Source organism: Bufo bufo, chromosome 8 (genome assembly GCF_905171765.1).
Source record: "Bufo bufo chromosome 8, aBufBuf1.1, whole genome shotgun sequence".
NCBI lineage: Eukaryota > Metazoa > Chordata > Amphibia > Anura > Bufonidae > Bufo > Bufo bufo.
In genome coordinates this window covers 3,349,113-3,367,861 of record NC_053396.1, presented here as the reverse complement: position 1 = coordinate 3,367,861, position 18,749 = coordinate 3,349,113, and the positions used below count along the sequence as shown (strand labels likewise).

General features: G+C 45.0%; 1 protein-coding gene across 2 annotated transcripts in view; it reads left to right on the top strand.

Moving 5' to 3' along the window:
* Positions 1-18,749, top strand: part of COL5A1 (collagen type V alpha 1 chain) — a 157,052-nt gene that overhangs the window by 101,557 nt on the left and 36,746 nt on the right. For both annotated transcript variants that reach the window (XM_040406465.1, XM_040406464.1), the window contains exons 14-26: positions 990-1,046; positions 1,152-1,205; positions 2,768-2,821; positions 3,114-3,167; positions 3,254-3,307; positions 3,401-3,454; positions 3,635-3,679; positions 5,190-5,243; positions 5,941-5,985; positions 6,068-6,121; positions 7,355-7,399; positions 9,121-9,174; positions 9,832-9,876. In XM_040406465.1, coding sequence (XP_040262399.1) covers positions 990-1,046; positions 1,152-1,205; positions 2,768-2,821; positions 3,114-3,167; positions 3,254-3,307; positions 3,401-3,454; positions 3,635-3,679; positions 5,190-5,243; positions 5,941-5,985; positions 6,068-6,121; positions 7,355-7,399; positions 9,121-9,174; positions 9,832-9,876 — 669 coding nt within the window. The remainder of the gene's footprint in view (positions 1-989; positions 1,047-1,151; positions 1,206-2,767; positions 2,822-3,113; positions 3,168-3,253; positions 3,308-3,400; positions 3,455-3,634; positions 3,680-5,189; positions 5,244-5,940; positions 5,986-6,067; positions 6,122-7,354; positions 7,400-9,120; positions 9,175-9,831; positions 9,877-18,749) is intronic.

Sequence of the window (18,749 nt, the reverse complement as noted above, 5' to 3'; positions counted from 1 at the left end):
ATTATCAGAAGATCAGCTTGCTGCTTGTCCCTCCCCAATGCTTTTCACTGCAGCTCTGCTTGCTTAGATTAGTTGTTGTGTTTAGACACATGCTCAGTAGACAGTGACTGCATGTAATGTGATGCCACAGTTGTCAGGTGCACAGTCATATAATAGCTAAGCTCCTCCCAGGGTGAGAAAGATGGCAGCTAAATATATGCATCATGGGGTAAAACTAAAATAGACAACGAGGGACTAATACATTTCCTTTCTGCAAGTGTTAAAGGATAACTGTCATGTTTTTATTTTATTTGCTAGTATATTAGAGCTCGGCATGTATACCCCAGTTAGTCTGTCAATGATTGTCAAAAGAGCTGTAATTACCTTATAATAGCAGCTTTCATTAATGTCCTCTGTCCCTTTCCTCTGCTCACTAAAAGACCGTTACTAGGGCTTGTCTGTCTCCCAACTTAATGTAAACAGAAGACAGAGGGGTGGTCCTTCACACTGCAGGCCTGCATTAGGCTTCAGAGTGAGGAGGCGTGTCTCTCAGTAATCCAATCTGATTGGCTGGCAGGGAGCTGCTGGCTACAGCAAGTGTGTATGGGAAGTGAGGGAAAGCTGTTTTGGCCTCAGAGAACTGGCAGAGGAGTCTCCTTGAGAAGGTCCTCATATTGTAAATGTTTAAACAGCCGTAACTAAGGGGAAAAATTCAAGGAAAACAGTGGTATGTGAAGAAAATAAAGATTGCTTTATGCATAATGCTGCTGCAGCAGTAACATATGCTAAAATGTATTTTTTTGATGAAGACACGACAGTTATCCTTTAAACCAGATCATCACTGTTCTCCTACTGGTGAGGTTGTCAGTGTACTATGGGATGTAAGTGAACCCAGCCAAGCCTCGTGCCGCAGTCATGTGACTACTTCTTTCTAAATCCATTTTGTGAATATTAGTTTGGCGCAGCCTGTTGCAGAGCCTGATAGTGACCTTGTGTGTTCCATATTTCAGCTGGCCTTAAGGGGTCCATCTGGTCCAATGGGACTTACTGGAAGACCTGGTCCAGTGGTGAGTAATGGGACACCGATAATCCTGACCATATGGTACAACATTTTACATGACTTGTGTCATCTTGATGTATTAAAACTGCACCTTACTGCTGTTTTCTTACAGGGCTTACCTGGTCCTTCAGGACTGAAAGGGGAATCAGGTGACTTAGGGCCACAGGTATTTATGCATAAGCCTTCCTTCTGTCCAGACTGAGCTTTTCCTATAGAGTGAGGCACCTAAATACCCATTGTAATATATATTTTTACCATTCTTGCCAATGGCTGACATATGCCACTGTATTGCTATACAGAGGTATATATGTCGGGGAATGCTCCCGTCCATACCTCTGATGTGTAACCCTAAGGGCTCATGCACACAACCGTAAGCGTTTTGCAGTCTGCCAATTACGAATCCACGAAACATGGATCCTGGGGGAGTTCATGCCACCATTTATTTTTTAACTTATGTAGAAATTTCCTGTCCTAGTCTGCAAAACAGACAAAAATAGAATATGTTCTTTTTTTTTTTTTTTGTGGGGCCACAGAACAGACATGTGGACATCACATGGTGTGATGTCCGTATCCTTTATGGCCACATTGAAATGAATGCGTATCGGATGCGGACAGAAACTACGGTCGTGTGCATGAGGCCTAAGTGTAATGTGACCAGAGCGTAACCTCTAGTTCACACACCTGAGTTTTACATCGTTGGTTGTTATACAATACCAGGAGTGGATCTACCACCATGATGGGCGGTAATAGAAGTGTTTGCACAGGTTCTTTGTCCTGGTCCCGCTCCTGGTTTTGGCTCACAAACGCTGACATATGAATAAGACCTAAGTGACAACTTGTGATCACTACTGCAGTAATGACTATACGGTGACAACTAGTATCTGTATTGTGATAAAGACTGAAAGTTGTCACAGTCTTGCCCCATTGGTAATACTAAATATAATAGTGAGGTACTAATCTAAGGGGCTGCAATAATACTGGGTTTTTCCACTTTTTTTCTTGATCAATTCATAGTTTTTGTTTTGTTTTTGTGCAGTGTGACTGAGATTACTTAGAATCTTCTCCATTTAGCTGCCACTGTAATATATAAATGTGCAGCATTTCAGTCCTGTGTGGACGTACCCTGAAAGCTAAATGGTGATTCTAAGGCCCTCTGCAGACCCGCGCGGGTACAATGCGTGATACGAACACATTGCGCCCGCACAGAATCCGGGCCCATTCATTTCGATGGGGCAATGTACATGTGCATTGGTTTTCACGCATCACTTGTGCGTTGCGTGAAAATCGCAGCATGTTCTATATTCTGTGTTTGTCACCCAACGCTGGCTTCATTGAAGTGAATGGGGCTTCGTGAAAATCGCATCAGCAAGCAAGTGCGGATGCGATGCGTTTTTCATGGATGGTTGCTAAGAGATGTTTGTATACTTGCAGTTTTTTATCACGTGCGTGCAAAACACATTAAATCACATTGCACCCGCGCGATAAAAACTGAACAACTGAACACGATCGTAGGTAAAACTGAATGATATTTTTCACTGAACGCATTCGCAACGCATCCGGACCTAATCCGGACACGCTCATCTGCGAGGGCCTAATAAATAATACAAATACTTGTATGATATGTTGATCATTTGACACTAATATTAATGATACCGCTCTTGTGTATCGTATCTATTTGTCCTGCTTCTGCCTGATCTGTTCCTGGGCCTCACTGTGTTTATCTTGCAGGGTCCTCGTGGTACTCAAGGACCTCTCGGCCCAACTGGAAAGCCTGGACGAAGGGTAGGTCTACAGGCAGCCTAAAGGTGCACAGAATTTGTCGCAGTGGCTCATGCTGTCTAACTTTTGGCACATCTTAAGCCATGCCTCCTCATCCTGCGAGGCGCTGTGGATTATTCTTATTTGCTTCATAAATGTTTTTGAAACTTGATGCAACATTATTTGGCAGAAATTTTGGCACGTTTTACACCACATTATAAGCACGACCACATCATCGGGGGGACATGATCACAGTTACTATAGAGTTAGCATCACTTATGTTACAAGTCTGAATGACCATCCTCCTATATTCCAGGGCCGGGCAGGAAGCGATGGTGCTCGTGGTATGCCTGGACAGACCGGAACTAAGGTATGGTCTATTGTGCGGGTGTCCATGGTGGTCAGTATGCCTTGTAAAAAGACAAAACAAACATATATATATATATTTTTTTTTAGGGTGACCGAGGATTTGATGGATTAGCTGGTTTACCTGGAGAAAAGGGTCATCGTGTAGGTTCATTTTTTTTATTTTGATATGATCATTTTCAGCTGTCACTGGTCATCAGGTCAAAGCGATTAATACATTTTATTGGTTGTTATTAGGGTGAATCTGGTCCCCATGGGCCTCCCGGTGCACCAGGGGAGGATGGTGAGAGGGTAAGTGCACCTACCAACTTATATGTCTTATTATATTATATGTCTAGGTCCAGCACAAGACCTGTGATGCATACTGCTTATATAAGGGCCGATCCAGAGGCTCTGACACTGAGCTTGGACCCCAGGGAAATGGCTTAATATTTGATGCTCTTCACTCGGGTGTCTTGTTGCTTTCTTTAGGGTGATGATGGGGATGTCGGACCTCGGGGATTGCCAGGTGAACCTGTAAGTATATATACATTTCCTTTATATCAATTTCTTTATAGTTGGAGAGACATTGTGTCCCTTGGGACATTTTCATTCAGAGTTGCATAACACTTTTTATACTTTAGAGACAAACACACAAGTGTACGACTAAAGGCCCCTTTACACTGTCCGAGCATTGGGCAGGTAATCGCTAACAAGCTTTCATAGGAACACTCGTTAGTGATGATTTGCCGGTGCAAAGGTGCTGCAGATTACCCGATGAACGAGCGAAACACTAATCTGCTCGTTTGTGCGGTCACCTAAATCATTGATTGCTGGCAGCTGATCGTGCTGACTAAACAGCCTCTGCTGCCGGCAAACAACAAGTCTGTATGGGGACGAGCGATGGTATTAGTGATCACTGATGCCTATACTGTGGAGGAGATAACTTCATGTAAATGTGTCTCCTCCAGTGACGAGCAAACTATTATTAGGAAGGAATACTTCTGTATGAGTGCGAGCAATGGCATTAGTGATCACTGCTCCCCCTACTGTGGAGGAGATCGCTGCATGTAAATGTGTCTTCTCCACTGACGAGCAGACGATTGTCAGGAAGGAACGCTTCTGTATGGGGACGAGCAATGGCATTAGTGATCACTGCTCCCTTTACTGTGGAGGAGATCGCTGCAGACAGGGGTGTCTGCAGGGGACAGGGGTGTCTGCAGGAGACATGGGTGTCTGCAGGAGACTTGGGTGTCAGCAGGAGACCGGGGTGTCTGCAGGAGACCGGGGTGTCTGCAGGAGACCGGGGTTTCTGCAGGAGACCGGGGTGTCTGCAGGAGACTTGGGTGTCAGCAGGAGACCGGGGTGTCTGCAGGAGACCGGGGTGTCTGCAGGAGACCGGGGTTTCTGCAGGAGACCGGGGTGTCTGCAGGAGACAGGGGTGTCTGCAGGAGACATGGGTGTCTGCAGGAGACCGGGGTGTCTGCAGGGGACAGGGGTGTCTGCAGGAGACAGGGGTGTCTGCAGGGGACAGGGGTGTCAGCAGGAGACCGGGGTGTCTGCAGGGGACAGGGGTGTCTGCAGGAGACATGGGTGTCTGCAGGAGACCGGGGTGTCTGCAGGAGACCGGGGTGTCTGCAGGGGACAGGGGTGTCTGCAGGAGACCGGGGTGTCTGCAGGAGACCGGGGTGTCTGCAGGGGACAGGGGTGTCTGCAGGGGACAGGGGTGTCAGCAGCTTTATGCCCCTGACCAGTGGAGTATTTGGCCAGCAACTATCTAATGTCTATGGCCAGCTTAAGGTCCTAATATTATAAGCAAGGTCTTATCACACCTTCCAGGTTATCTGTGGATATGGACTGACCAGTTTCTGTTCCTGTGGGTGAGGGTAATTGTAGTCACCCTAATATTAGGGAAGAATCACTTGAGACACTGGGCTTGTTGAGTCTTGATCAGTGGAGAGTTTTCACCTACGCCAAGCTGAGGCAGGAATTTCTTTAGATTTGCAAATTTTTCATTATTCTTTTCTCTATTTTTTTTTTTTTATAGGGACCACGTGGTTTACTTGGACCAAAGGGACCTCCTGGCCCCCCTGGACCTCATGTAAGTCTTTCCTCCTCCTTTTCCTGTCCAGGGCATGACATTGGTGAGGCTGGTATCAGGCTTTGTGATATGGGGGAGTTGTGTCTGCAGTAATCCACAGATCCTCACAGACCATCGATGCTTAATGAGCCTGAGCTGAAGGAATTGCTTCACAACTTTTCCTCGTATATAGATCAGTGAACAGGATGCAGAAATAGGGCTCTGGTGGTAAATCATCATTGGGAGTAATTCAGGCATCATTGTATGTTACATGCGTCCATCTGTTTGGAGTATGTGTGAGGTCTGGTGCTTTTCTTCTACCCAGGTCCTGAGTTTTTTTACACATCATTTATGATGATTGTGCTTGTCAGACTATGTGCACTGGAAATGAGATAAGTGGTCATTTGTGTAAGGCTACATTCACACGTCTGTAGTATTTTCTGGATCCGCAAAACAAGAAAAGCGGCCCATGGGTGTTCCGCAATTTGCAGACTGCTCATGGCCGCTGCTACCATAGAAAATGCCTATTGTGGAACGGATGTGGACTCGTTCATACGGTCATGTGAATGAACCCTAACTGAGGCTCCAAGAAGAAGGAATTTATGTGAAGTCGCTATAGCTTGTGGCTATGACTTCATGTGCCGGCCATGTGTAGACGGTGAATGGTGGTCGTGTGTATTCTTCTCATCTCTGATACATGTCTGTGCTCCTGTTACAGGGTGTTACTGGCATGGACGGTCCAGTTGGACTCAAAGGCAGCGTGGTGAGTATTGATTTATAGCTGTTCACGTTATCATATGTTATTGAATAGTCCTTATGGTGACCTTGCACTCCTTTTCTTGTAGGGGCCTCAAGGCGAGCCAGGACCTCCTGGTCAGCAAGGAAACCCAGGTGCACAGGTGAGGCTAAAGGGCTCGAATTGATGAGCTTGTTTGCTCCGTGTCTAGGTATTCTGTTTGTGTTCTATGCGGAGTGAATAGGCCACGGCACGTAAATGTGAGGTTCTTTGCTTATTTAGCCTAACCTAACTGGTTGGGTGCAACAAAACAGCCAATGACCTCAACATAAGCCAGTGATGCCAAGTAGAGATGAGCGAATTTCTGCCTATGAAATTCGTTCACACTTCGTTTGTTGGTAAAAGGTGAATTGCGTTATGGATTCTGTTACCACGAACCATAACGCAATTCTATGACGGAATGCATAAGGGAACGCCTTTAGAGGCATTCGGTTATTCATTCCGTCATAATAGAAGTCTATGGGCTGCAAAAGGGATCCGTCCCGTTTCCGTTATGCAGGGGAGTCCTCTAAAGGCATTCCGTTTTGCATTCCGTCATAGAATTGCGTTCTGGTCCGTGGTATCGGAATCCATACCGCAATTCACCCTTTTACCAACAAACGAAGTGTGAACGAATTTTTAAAATATGAAATTCTCTCATCTCTAATGCCAAGCATTGTCTGAAGATGCCGGGAGATGGTTGGAATGGATGACTGATCTGGATTGAGAGGTATCCAGGTCCCCTTACCCTCCTTGCTGCCATATTCCTTTTCTACATTCCACAAATTATTGGATAATAGGACTTTAGCTGTGGCCAGTGTTTGAGACGTCCATTAGCCACACCGCCTACCATACAGAGGCCAGCGGTCACCTGCAGAACCCAGTATGGGCCCTCAAGTTCTAATTTAAGGCTCTGCTATTCTAGAAGGGAGATGATCCTTATAGTCACCAGGCTTTGGGTATAATGCACAGTATTTTCATTCTTAAAAATATCAACTTTGAAGCAGTGAACGTCCTTGGTTTTACTCTTTCTCCTACTTGCATATAACCTTGTCAGTGCCATCTAGATCTCCATTCTGTTCTTCCTCAACCTCTGGTTTTATTTATGAAGGGCCCAGATGGTGAAGTGCAAGTGTGAGATTCCCACTGGGCCGCCATCTTGAAGGGTGAACTTCTGCTAACCTTTTTTCAGACACTGAATTTTAATGGGGACAAACAAGTTCTCATGAATAACTTGCCTGAAACCCTGACAGATTGACATTATTACTACCGAAATATTAGGAGCCGCTGCAAATAGCAAGAAACATTCATGGAATGAAAATGATAAACAGATTGATATTCCTCTTTTTTTCTGCAGGGTCTTCCAGGTCCTCAGGGTGCAATTGGGCCACCAGGAACGAAGGTAATGTCTAATATGTCCCAGCTGCTGTGTCCTCCCCTCAGTAAAATGGATGAGAACGACTCATCCATACAGCAGCGTCCATCTTTCTGTCTGTAAATCTCCCCTTTCATGACAGCAGTGGAGTCGGGAATATTTGCAGGGAGAAAACATTGACCTCACCCATTAATAGCACTGTTTACATGAATCCTATACAACTGGAGCTGGGGGGCACGCCCAACTTTCATGTCTCCGTTAAACACAATAAATTACATCACAGGTAATGTAAACTGCGTTGTCCTTGTCTGTATCCATTCAGACATATGCTAGAGACTTGTGTTACTCCATGGACCTCACTGTCTCCCTGGGTGGTGGAAGCCACCGGGTCAGATATAGAGATAGATGGGGTATCATCAAGAACATCCCTTGACTAGTTTCCTTTTACATCAAACTCATAACAGGATGGTGAGTTTCACACGAGCGGAATCCGCTGCCTGAAAGAATGCCAAACCCCGCTCCGGACAGCAGAGACACGGAGCAGTAACATGATTGAATACTCCGTGCCTCTCTCTGATCTTTTTTCTACAAAATCACGGTGACCACTTTATCTCACTGTGATTTTGTAGTAAAAAGGCCACAGAGAGGCACGGGGCATTGTCAATCATCTGACTGCTCCGTGTCTCTGCAGTCCGGACCGGGGCTTGGCATGGATTCCACGCACGGCATCCGCTCGTATGAAAGAGCCCTAAGACTTTGATGTGGCGGGATGAATAGAACCAGAAGTCCTTCAGACTCTGAAGTATGGAATTGCTCTCTTAAAACAGATGATCTCACAAATCTACAAAACAAGGGGTTAATTTCTAACTTAGGGTAGTGGCTTTGCAGAAGGCTTCTACCCATCTGGCCAACATCATCCAGAACATCATCACCCAAGTTCAAACAGAATGTGAGCGTGCCAAACAAATAGTGCATGAGGCAGTCTTTTAAGGATCGGACGCCTGATCATGTCTCAGTCCTAGAAATCTTAGCAAGGGTTGAGGACGAGGAGCCTCCCAAAAGCCTTAGGATCACTACTCTGGGCAGTTTGCGCCTCCAGCATCAGGGCATCATTAGGCGGCCTGCTGGTGACTCCTAAGCTCGTCTGCATACACGCAGGTGTAATCCACACTATCCATCATGGACCCGTTTTATCCCAGGGCCTACGATCCCTCCAGAACTGCTGGTACATGTCACTTTAAGAGACCACGTACAGATCAATGTATTAGTTTTCATCTGTATATATTGCAATAACTGTATCTGTACTCATCGGCTGTATCGGTGCACTGCACCGGCGGCTCTGCATGCGGAGCTGCTGCTCAATAAAGAGCATTTTCTGATACATATGATAATTGCATTCATCCCGTGTTGCAAAGATAGAAGCATTTGCTATTCCTTCAAGTCTGAGGCCATTTCAATTGTTTCCTTAAGACATAAATGCACAGAAATTATTTGTTCACCAGAAAATAAGATGAGATTTCTCTGCATTTGATGTTTTCTGGCTACTCGGACCGCTTAGCCTCTGGATGGGCTGCAGAATAATTATTTGCAGGATTCAAAGCTGCCATGATGAGCGCGCACATTTACATAACTTTCCATATTCATAAGAACAGAATGTGAATGTTATTTTGATGCAAAACTCTGGGAAATATTGTTCGGCTGGTGAAGTGTAAGCTGAAAATCTGCATTTATGTTGTTGTGATTTTTAGGGGCCGCTGGGAAAACCTGGTTTACCTGGAATGCCGGGAGCAGATGGTCCACCTGTAAGTATCACACGCACCGTCCTTCTCCGTATGTCACATGTTTAAGGCTGGGGAGGGGGATTCAGAGCTATTCCTGTCTGTCCCTGCGAGCGCAAAAATAAACATAAAGCAACGTAAGCACGGTACTTCAAGGGCGCGAGTTCCCAAAAGTTAGACCCTGCAGCTGATTTTTGGGGGGAAGTTAACATTAGCTCTAGACGATAATCGAGGACCCCCTTCTGAACGCACACCACTATAAACAGGCAAGGCGAGGGGGAACTGACCTGAAGGTTACACTGTTCTTCACCTGCAAGGAATAGGAACTGTGAACACAATCCAAGGACATTAAAGGGTTTGTTTTAGGAATAGAAAGACACAGCACCATGCCTGTTCATGCTCACCATTCAATGGAGCTGAAAATACCAGATAAAACCTACGGGCAGGGGTGGAGCTGTTTATGGAGGACAGCAGCCATGTATTCCTAGAGACCCATTTAATGCATGTTTACATTGACTGCACGATATCCGGAGGGGGTCATGGCCATTGGTATGCAGCTTGTGCATTCACATCGTCAAGATAAATGTCCACAGCTTTTGAGGTGTGAGGAGGCCGCGTATACTGCTGATAGTGAATATCGGTAGGTGCGAAGAAATCTGACTGTGTGTCTTCATTTTACAGGGTCATCCAGGTAAAGAAGGCCCCTCAGGAGAGAAAGGAACCCAGGTATGAGGCTCTTGTCTTCAGGGCATAGGTAAATGTGTGCCATTGTGAAATACACTCATTGACAAAAAAAATACTGCCCCAGATAGAAATGTCGGACTGCTGCAAAACTCGTCCGGAAAATATGTAAGTAATTACAGGTGTGGTCTGATGAGACACTGAGTCTTACCACAAGAGGGTGCTAAAGCGCTTAACTCACTGTCCTACAAAAGCTGTCAGAGGCCACTTTTGTGTAGTGTACCTCCTGGGGACAGATCGTTGACTGCTAGGCATGCCTCTGGGATGCACTCAGACATTTTACCCAGCTGACAGACTTTTAGAAGGAGCGCATCATTGGAGAGAAACGGGGCATCCTGCCACCACATGTGATTCTCTAATGGCAGGGCTGACAACTTCTGGTGTGATGATCAGGGGAGCCATCTCATACAACGGTCACCACTAGTAGTGATACCTGCGATACGTGCAGGACATCCTGCCACCACATGTGTTCCTCTCATGGCAGGGAAAATGCCCGCACACAGCACGGGTTTCCCAGGAATGTCTCCTCCAGATTATAACACTTCCTTGACTGCCTGGTCTCCAGATTTATCGCCAATCGAGCATGTATGGGACCAGCTGGGATGCCATCTTCGACAACCTATGACTGTGCAGGATCTATAGGCCCAGCTGTAACATCTGTGGGCAAATGTTCAGGATATCATATGGAACCTATATGCCTCCATGCCCAACCGTATCTCATTTTGCATCTATGCTAGAGACCGTATCTCATCTTGTATCCAGGCTAAAGGCCGTATCTCATCTTGTATTCAGGCTAGAGACCGTATCTCATCTTGTATCCAGGCTAGAGACCGTATCTCATCTTGTATCCAGGCTAAAGGCCGTATCTCATCTTGTATCCAGGCTAAAGGCCGTATCTCATCTTGTATTCAGGCTAGAGACCGTATCTCATCTTGTATCCAGGCTAGAGACCGTATCTCATCTTGTATCCAGGCTAAAGGCCGTATCTCATCTTGTATTCAGGCTGAAGGCCGTATCTCACCTTGTATTCAGGCTGGAGGCCGTATCTCACCTTGTATTCAGGCTGGAGGCCGTATCTCACCTTGTATTCAGGCTGGAGGCCGTATCTCACCTTGTATTCAGGCTGGAGGCCGTATCTCACCTTGTATTCAGGCTGGAGGCCGTATCTCACCTTGTATTCAGGCTGGAGGCCGTATCTCATCTTGTATCCAGGCTAAAGGCCGTATCTCACCTTGTATTCAGGCTAGAGACCGTATCTCATCTTGTATCCAGGCTAAAGGCCGTATCTCACCTTGTATTCAGGCTAGAGGCCGTATCTCACCTTGTATTCAGGCTAGAGGCCGTATCTCATCTTGTATCCAGGCTAAAGGCCGTATCTCACCTTGTATTCAGGCTAGAGGCCGTATCTCACCTTGTATTCAGGCTAGAGGCCGTATCTCACCTTGTATTCAGGCTGGAGGCCGTATCTCACCTTGTATTCAGGCTGGAGGCCGTATCTCACCTTGTATTCAGGCTGGAGGCCGTATCTCACCTTGTATTAAGGCTGGAGGCCGTATCTCACCTTGTATTCAGGCTGGAGGCCGTATCTCACCTTGTATTCAGGCTGGAGGCCGTATCTCACCTTGTATTCAGGCTGGAGGCTGTAACTTATCCTCTATCCAGACAAAAAAACGTATCTCCTCTTGTATCCAAGCTAGAGGCCGTGTCTCATGTAGTATCCATAGACCTATAGGATCTATGGCCAGTCTGCCCCTGGTAGAATATCATGGAATAATCTGAGTATCTGTATATATAGTGAAATGGAGCATGCTGGTATAACCTGGGTATCTCCTGTATATAATTATATATGTACAGCTGGTATAACCTGGGCATCTCCTGTATATAATTATATATGTACAGCTGGTATAACCTGGGCATCTCCTGTATATAATTATATATGTACAGCTGGTATAACCTGGGCATCTCCTGTATATAATTATATATTTACAGCTGGTATAACCTGGGTATCTCCTGTATATAATTATATATGTACAGCTGGTATAACCTGGGCATCTCCTGTATATAATTATATATTTACAGCTGGTATAACCTGGGTATCTCCTGTATATAATTATATATGTACAGCTGGTATAACCTGGGCATCTCCTGTATATAATTATATATGTACAGCTGGTATAACCTGGGCATCTCCTGTATATAATGATATATGTACAGCTGGTATAACCTGGGCATCTCCTGTATATCACTATATATATATGTCAGAATTGCATCTCCTGGGCCTAAACATCCTGCATTCAGAGCGGTGCAGGATCCAGCTGTATTATACTCTGATTAAAATCAGTATTTAGCCCATATGGTTAACTGTGTAACAGACAAAACTGATCAAGATGTCATACACACAATGTTTTTTTTATAATAGGTAAATGTGTTATCGCTGTAATTGTACTGACCCAGAGAATGAAGGCAGCAGGTCACATTTACCACTTAGGTAACTCTGTAAAAATGAAACCCATAAACCTATTTCAGAAACACCCATTTGGGATTTTTTTCCAGCTTCCCACTACATCATATGCAATACTAAATGGGGACATTAGAAAGTACAACCTGCCCCGCCAAAAAAATATCAAAGTTATGGCTTCGGGAAAGCAGTGAATAAAACATGGAAAATGGTTGTGTCCTTAAGGGGTTAATTGACTTGCTTTATAAAAGGTATTTCTGTTCATAGGATAAAACTCTTGGTTTTTCCTTTCATCCTCCATGACGGCATACCATGAGAGATGCCTCCAACCAGGTAGGGACAGGAAGAATAAATGTGACCCTCCTCAGTGTCTTCCTGTCCCTCCAGGTGGGAGACGGATCTTCCTCGTGGCACTTGCTATGAGCCCGTTTCTGTTCTAAGGCAGGCAGAGGCGGTGGATAGAAGAAAATGGAATGCCTTATACACATGAGGGAAGCAGGCAGCACCCATGCCCTAGTTGGGTATTGAGGTGCTGGTGAGCCCTTCAAGATCCCTGCTCCTTACCTCCCGCTCAGCGCGTCGGGCATGGAGGTCCATGTGTGACCGGACACTCAGGGAGTCCCTCCGGTTGTATTGTAAGCTCCTCATTGCCATCTGATACCCTCGACACGATGACGCCATCGGATGCGGTTCACGTGCGTTCCAGGAGGTACTTCCGGACTGTGAAACGCACGCCGAGGGGGCGGAGCTACAATTGGCACGCAAGATCATGGCGGAGGTCTACAGGTAAGAGTATTTAAAGGGGATCAGAGGTAGTTCAGACAAACATGTCTGAGCTAGGTACTGGTCAGATGGAGACCTCACAAAGCCCTACTGTAAGTAAGGAAGTCTTTTTTTGGGGGGAATGCCGGTTGTGTTATTAATGCTAACCCCTTGTACCTCTGTCCCCCTCTCTTCCTGTATGTATGCAGAGTGATGGGGCTCAGAAAGCTAAGTCTACGCCGAAAGCTAAAAAGTGTGTTATATGTTCAGTAAAATTGCCTGATACATATAGTAAAAAACACTGAAAAAATGTACCACTAATATGGCAAAAGACCTAGTCCCGTCTATTAGGGAAGAACTAAGGGATGTAATTAGGGAAGAGATGAGGTCTGCCCTAGCTGAACATCCTATAGCTTATCCGGGGACATCTAGCTCAAATCATAGGGATCCCAAAATGAGTGTCTCCAGTTCGTCATCTGCAGATTCTGAACAGAAATCGGAGGATCTGGAATCTTTGGATTCATCTGAGTCTCATTCAGAATTCAAAAACTTTCTCTTCTGAAGATACAAAAGAGTTAGTCAAATCGGTCAGGGCGACTATGGATCTCTCGGATGAGAAAGTCTATAGGTCCGTCCAAGATCAAATGTTTAGTGGACTGGAACAAAAGAAAAAGAGAGTTTTTCCAGTCCACAAAAACATGCAGGAATTAGTAAAAAGAGAATGGAAATCTCCGGATACAAAATTATTTATCCTGAAAACTATGAGACGTCGCCTTCCCTTTAGTGAAGAGGATGAGGCCTTGCTAACATCCTGCCCTAAAGTTGATGTGTCTCTGTCAAAATTGGTCAAAGGGCAAATGCACTTCCATTTGAAGACATGGGGACCCTAAAAGACCCCATGGGTAAGAAAGCAGATCAGACTTTAAAAAAGACCTGGGAGGCTAGCGCTGCTCTATTCAAACCAAATCTTTCTGCCATGTCCGTATCTAGATCCTTGAAAAGGTGGTTGTTGCAGTTAGAAGAAGAAGGAGCTCCTTATGACACACTAAAAGACTCCTTCCCTTTGCTTTTAAAAGCAGTGGATTTCTTGTCGGATTCTACGGCAGAGTCAGTCCGAATGGCAGCAGAATCCACTGGACTAGCAGTAGTGGCTAGAGGAGCTCTTTGGTTGGACAGGTGAGATCAGTTCCAAGACGAAATTATGTAGTTTACCTTTTCATGGAAACTTGATGTTTGGCCAGAATTTAGAAAGCATTTTAGAAAAGGCTTCGGACTCTAAAAAGTCCTTTCCTAAGGATACAAACAAAATAAAATTTCCCTTTCGAAGAGCTAAAAAAGGGGCAAAAAGATCTACTAGGGTCCACTACACTGGTCCAAAGGAAAAAAATCGAAAGAGTGGAAACAGAGGCTCCACGTTTACCCCAAAAAATACAGAATCTTCCAAACAATGACGCCAGGTTTCAGGTGCGAGGAAGACTAAAGTTTTTCATAAAAGAATGGGAAGAGATCACTGTAAATCCTTGGGTACTAAACATTATTGCAAAAGGTTACGATATTACTTTTCGTCTTCCTCCTCCCTCAAAACGTCTTCAGGGTAACCCCAATCCAAAGATCGGCCTTCTTACAAGAAAAAGTGGAAGAAGGGATTCGGAATCTCTTGGCTCAAAAAGCTATTATCCCGGTTCCTTTCTCACTACAAAAAAAGGGCTATTATTCAACTGTCTTTCTGGTAAAAAAAAAAAACTGATGGAGGGTTCCGACTGATAATAAACCTAAAAAGCCTGAACAGGTTCATAGAATACGACAAATTCAAAATGGAGACCATAAGATCCACAATATATCTGTTAAAACAAGGAGATTTTTTGGCATCTATAGATCTAAAAGATGCATATTACCATATTCCTGTATGCGAGAAAGCTCAGATTTCTCCACATAGCAGTTTTATTTGGGAGAAAACGAGATAATTTCCAGTTCCAAGTACTTCTCTTTGGAATCACCTCCGCCCCGAGGGTGAAAGTAATGCTAGAGGTGGTGGCTCACTTAAGAAGGCCGAACATCCTAATCATTCTCTACTTGGACGATCTGTTAATTGTAGGCGGCTCGAAAAACAAACCCTGGAAAACAATTTGTTCATAACTTGTCGGACCCTTTATCAGACAGGTTGGAAAATAAACTGGAAAAAATCTAATCCTTGCCCATCTCAGAATTTAATGTTTTTAGGGGTCCGTCTAGATTCTACTCCTCAAGAAACATTTCTTCCAACTCAGAAGGTGATGGGGATAAGCGAAAAGGTCTTGAGATTTCTAAATCAATCTGTATGGACAATGAGGGAGGCTATGAAGCTACTGGGTTCTCTGACTGCATCCCGGCAGTAAGATGGGCCCAGCTCCACACTCGGATTCTACAACAGGGGATATTAGGTTGTTGGAACAGAAGTCAGGAATCGTTACAGGGTGTAGTTCAAACTCCCTTACTAGTAAATCAGTCTCTGCAGTGGTGGAAAAATCCAGAACATCTGACGAGAGGGGTTCCCTGGAATCCAGAACATCTGACGAGAGGGGTTCCCTGGAATCCAGAACATCTGACGAGAGGGGTTCCCTGGAATCCAGAACATCTGACGAGAGGGGTTCCCTGGAATCCAGAACATCTGACGAGAGGGGTTCCCTGGAATCCAGAACATCTGACGAGAGGGGTTCCCTGGAATCCAGAACACCTGCTAGTTATTATGACAGATGCAAGCCTTTGGGGATGGGGAGCGCCCTGCTCTCATCTCTCTTTCCCAGGACAATGGTCAGTGACAGCGGGAGACCCCTCTCTTCAAATCAGAGAGAGTTGGCGGCTGTCTGGGAAGCAATAAAGGCTTTGTCTCATTACATAAAAGGAAAGGACATTCACGTAAGGACGGACAACACAACAGTAGTTGCCTACCTAAATCATCAAGGAGGAACAAGAAGCTTAGCGCTGAGCCTGTTAACAATCTTGGGCGGAAGTTCACTTAAGATCCCTGTCAGCTATACACCTAAAAGGATCCCTAAACACAAAGGCCGACTTTACAAAGATCAACAGAATGGAGCCTAGAAAAACAGGTTTCTCTTCAGATCACAGAATTATGGGGGACCCCACAAGTAGATCTATTTAGCAGCAAATGCAAAATTAGAAAAGTCCTTTTCCCTGAACCCCTTGGACGGGGACATAGGTGTGGACGCGTTGTCACAGCCCACTCTACAAGATCTGTTTCAGCATCCTGGGCTGAGAAGGCAAGCGCTTCATTAGAACAAATCTGTAGCAACGTGGTCATTATAGGGTGGATACTAGGGCTAGTCAGGAGCGCCCCTTTGGTAGAAAGAAAGGCCATAGTCCCTCCCTAAACAACAAAAATTAATCTCATGGTATGTCGTCATGGAGGATGAAAGGGAAAAACCAAATTACTTACCGGTAATTCCCATTTCATGAATCCTCCATGACAGCATAGGTCTCCCCCCCCAATTTTTTTTATTTATTATATATATATATATAATATAACTATGGGATCGTAGATAGGTGGAGGTGCGTGTCGGTGTGAATGAAAAGCAAAAAAAAAAAATTATATACATATATGAGGGAAAGGCTGTCGGTCCAGAAAGACACTGAGGAGGAGCCGGAGGAGGGTCATTTATTCTTCCTGTCCCTACCTGGTTGGAGGTGGGTCATCTCTCATGGTATGCCATCATGGAGGATTCATGAAAAGGGAATTATCGGTAAGTAATTTGGTTTTCTTTTTGATTTTCCCATCTTTATGTGGCACTGGTGCTCCTAGTGACCCACTTTTTCCCCCTCACTATAGAGATGAACTGCTGTTTCCCAGTTTGGTCACCAGGTGGCAGTGCTGTTCTGCTTCCATAGCCCCGTTACCTTCCCTTTTGCTGATGTGTTTACATACAATATACCGAACCATACTTTTGCCTTTGATGTGGCTTAGAAAGAGTTAATTAACTTTCCACCCCATTAAAGGAATTAAGAAAATGAAAATACTGAAATATTACTTCATAATTAATATATTATTTATCTATTTTATGCACTTATATAGCGCTACTATATTCCGCAGCACTTTACAGACATTAGCATCCAACTGTCCCCAGTGGGGCTCACAATCTAAGGTCCCTCTCAGTCTGTCTTTGGAGTGTGGGAGGAAACCCACGCAAACACGGGGAGAACATACAAACTCCATGCAGATGTTGTCCTTGGTCGGATTTGAACCTAGGACCCCAGCGCTGCTAGGCACCAGTGCTAACCACTGAGTCACCATGCTGCCCAAATACCTTTCATTATTTATAATGGCTCGTTTTGTTGGGGGAGCAATCATCAGGGGAAACAAAATGGCCGCCGTCCTATTAGTTCACACAAAACCTGTCCTGATCACACATGAGGACAAGTTGCTTCACAACACTGAGGTAAAGAGCTGCCTCAGCCTCCTCTCTGCTTGTCAGGGATTATGATCCTGAATACAGATGATGAGAACTTTAGCTGAATCTCCGGGGAGTTTAGTTCATGAAGAGACATGAAGTACAGAGAGGACGGACAGGACGGACTGTGGTGATGGAGACTAAACATGAGCTGCTGCTCATTACCCACACCTCACCCTCCTCTCATGTCTCCTCACCATCTCCATTCACCTGTGTGCAGAGAGGAGGACGAGGCAGCTCTATGGCTCATTGTGGTGAAGTAACTTGTCCTGCTGTGCGATTAGGGCAGGCTTTGTGTGCACTAACAGGACGGCGGCCATTTTATTTCTGCTAATGATTGCTCCCCCGACAAAGAGAGCCATTATAAATAATGAAAGGTATTTGGGAAAATATACATTTACCATAAAGTGACATTTAAGTATTTCCATTTTCTTAATTCCTGGAGAATCCCTTTAACATAGGTTATTTCTTTAGCGGTGACGCCCCTGATGCCACCGACATTTTTATTTAAGTTGGTGATAAATTGGAAGCTTTTCTTGTCCTGATTAGTGTCCTGTTAATGGCCGATGATATTGTGCAGTGTGAGGTGTGAATGAGAAGGCACATCCTCGCCTTCCCTCCATGACAGTTAGTATCTGCGTCTTCCCCAGGTCTCCGCTCATCTCATTGTCTATGCCTGGTCCATAGATTTCAGCTCCATCAGTCCTCCTCACCTAGATGTAGCAGAGCTCTCTCGGTTCTCTCCTCTGAGTTTTGTGGTTCATGATCAGTAACTTATTACCTGCCTCGGGTTAAAAGCAATAAAATATTAGAAATTTACATAAATCTTCTATTTCCTGTATCCTCTTTCGTGTCGTTCCTACCTATGACAGGCCTATCAACCATAAAATATTACAAATTAAAATGTGGTATAAAATATATTTTTTCCACCCTGTGGGCACTAAAGTAAAGCGAATTCATTTTAAAAATAGGAACTGCACCCCAGGCCGAATCTGACAGCTGGTATGTCATCAGACCGTGCTGAGGGATGAATGACAGGTTACTCTCTGCAGAAGGAGGCCATCATCCTGCACGGGGGATAGCATAACCCCTGTGGTGAAGCCGCCGCTCTCTGCTTCCCTTCAGGGGCACATTGCAATTAAATTCACTGTTCATCCTGAGCTGCCCTGTACACGGATAGACTGACGCATTAGCAG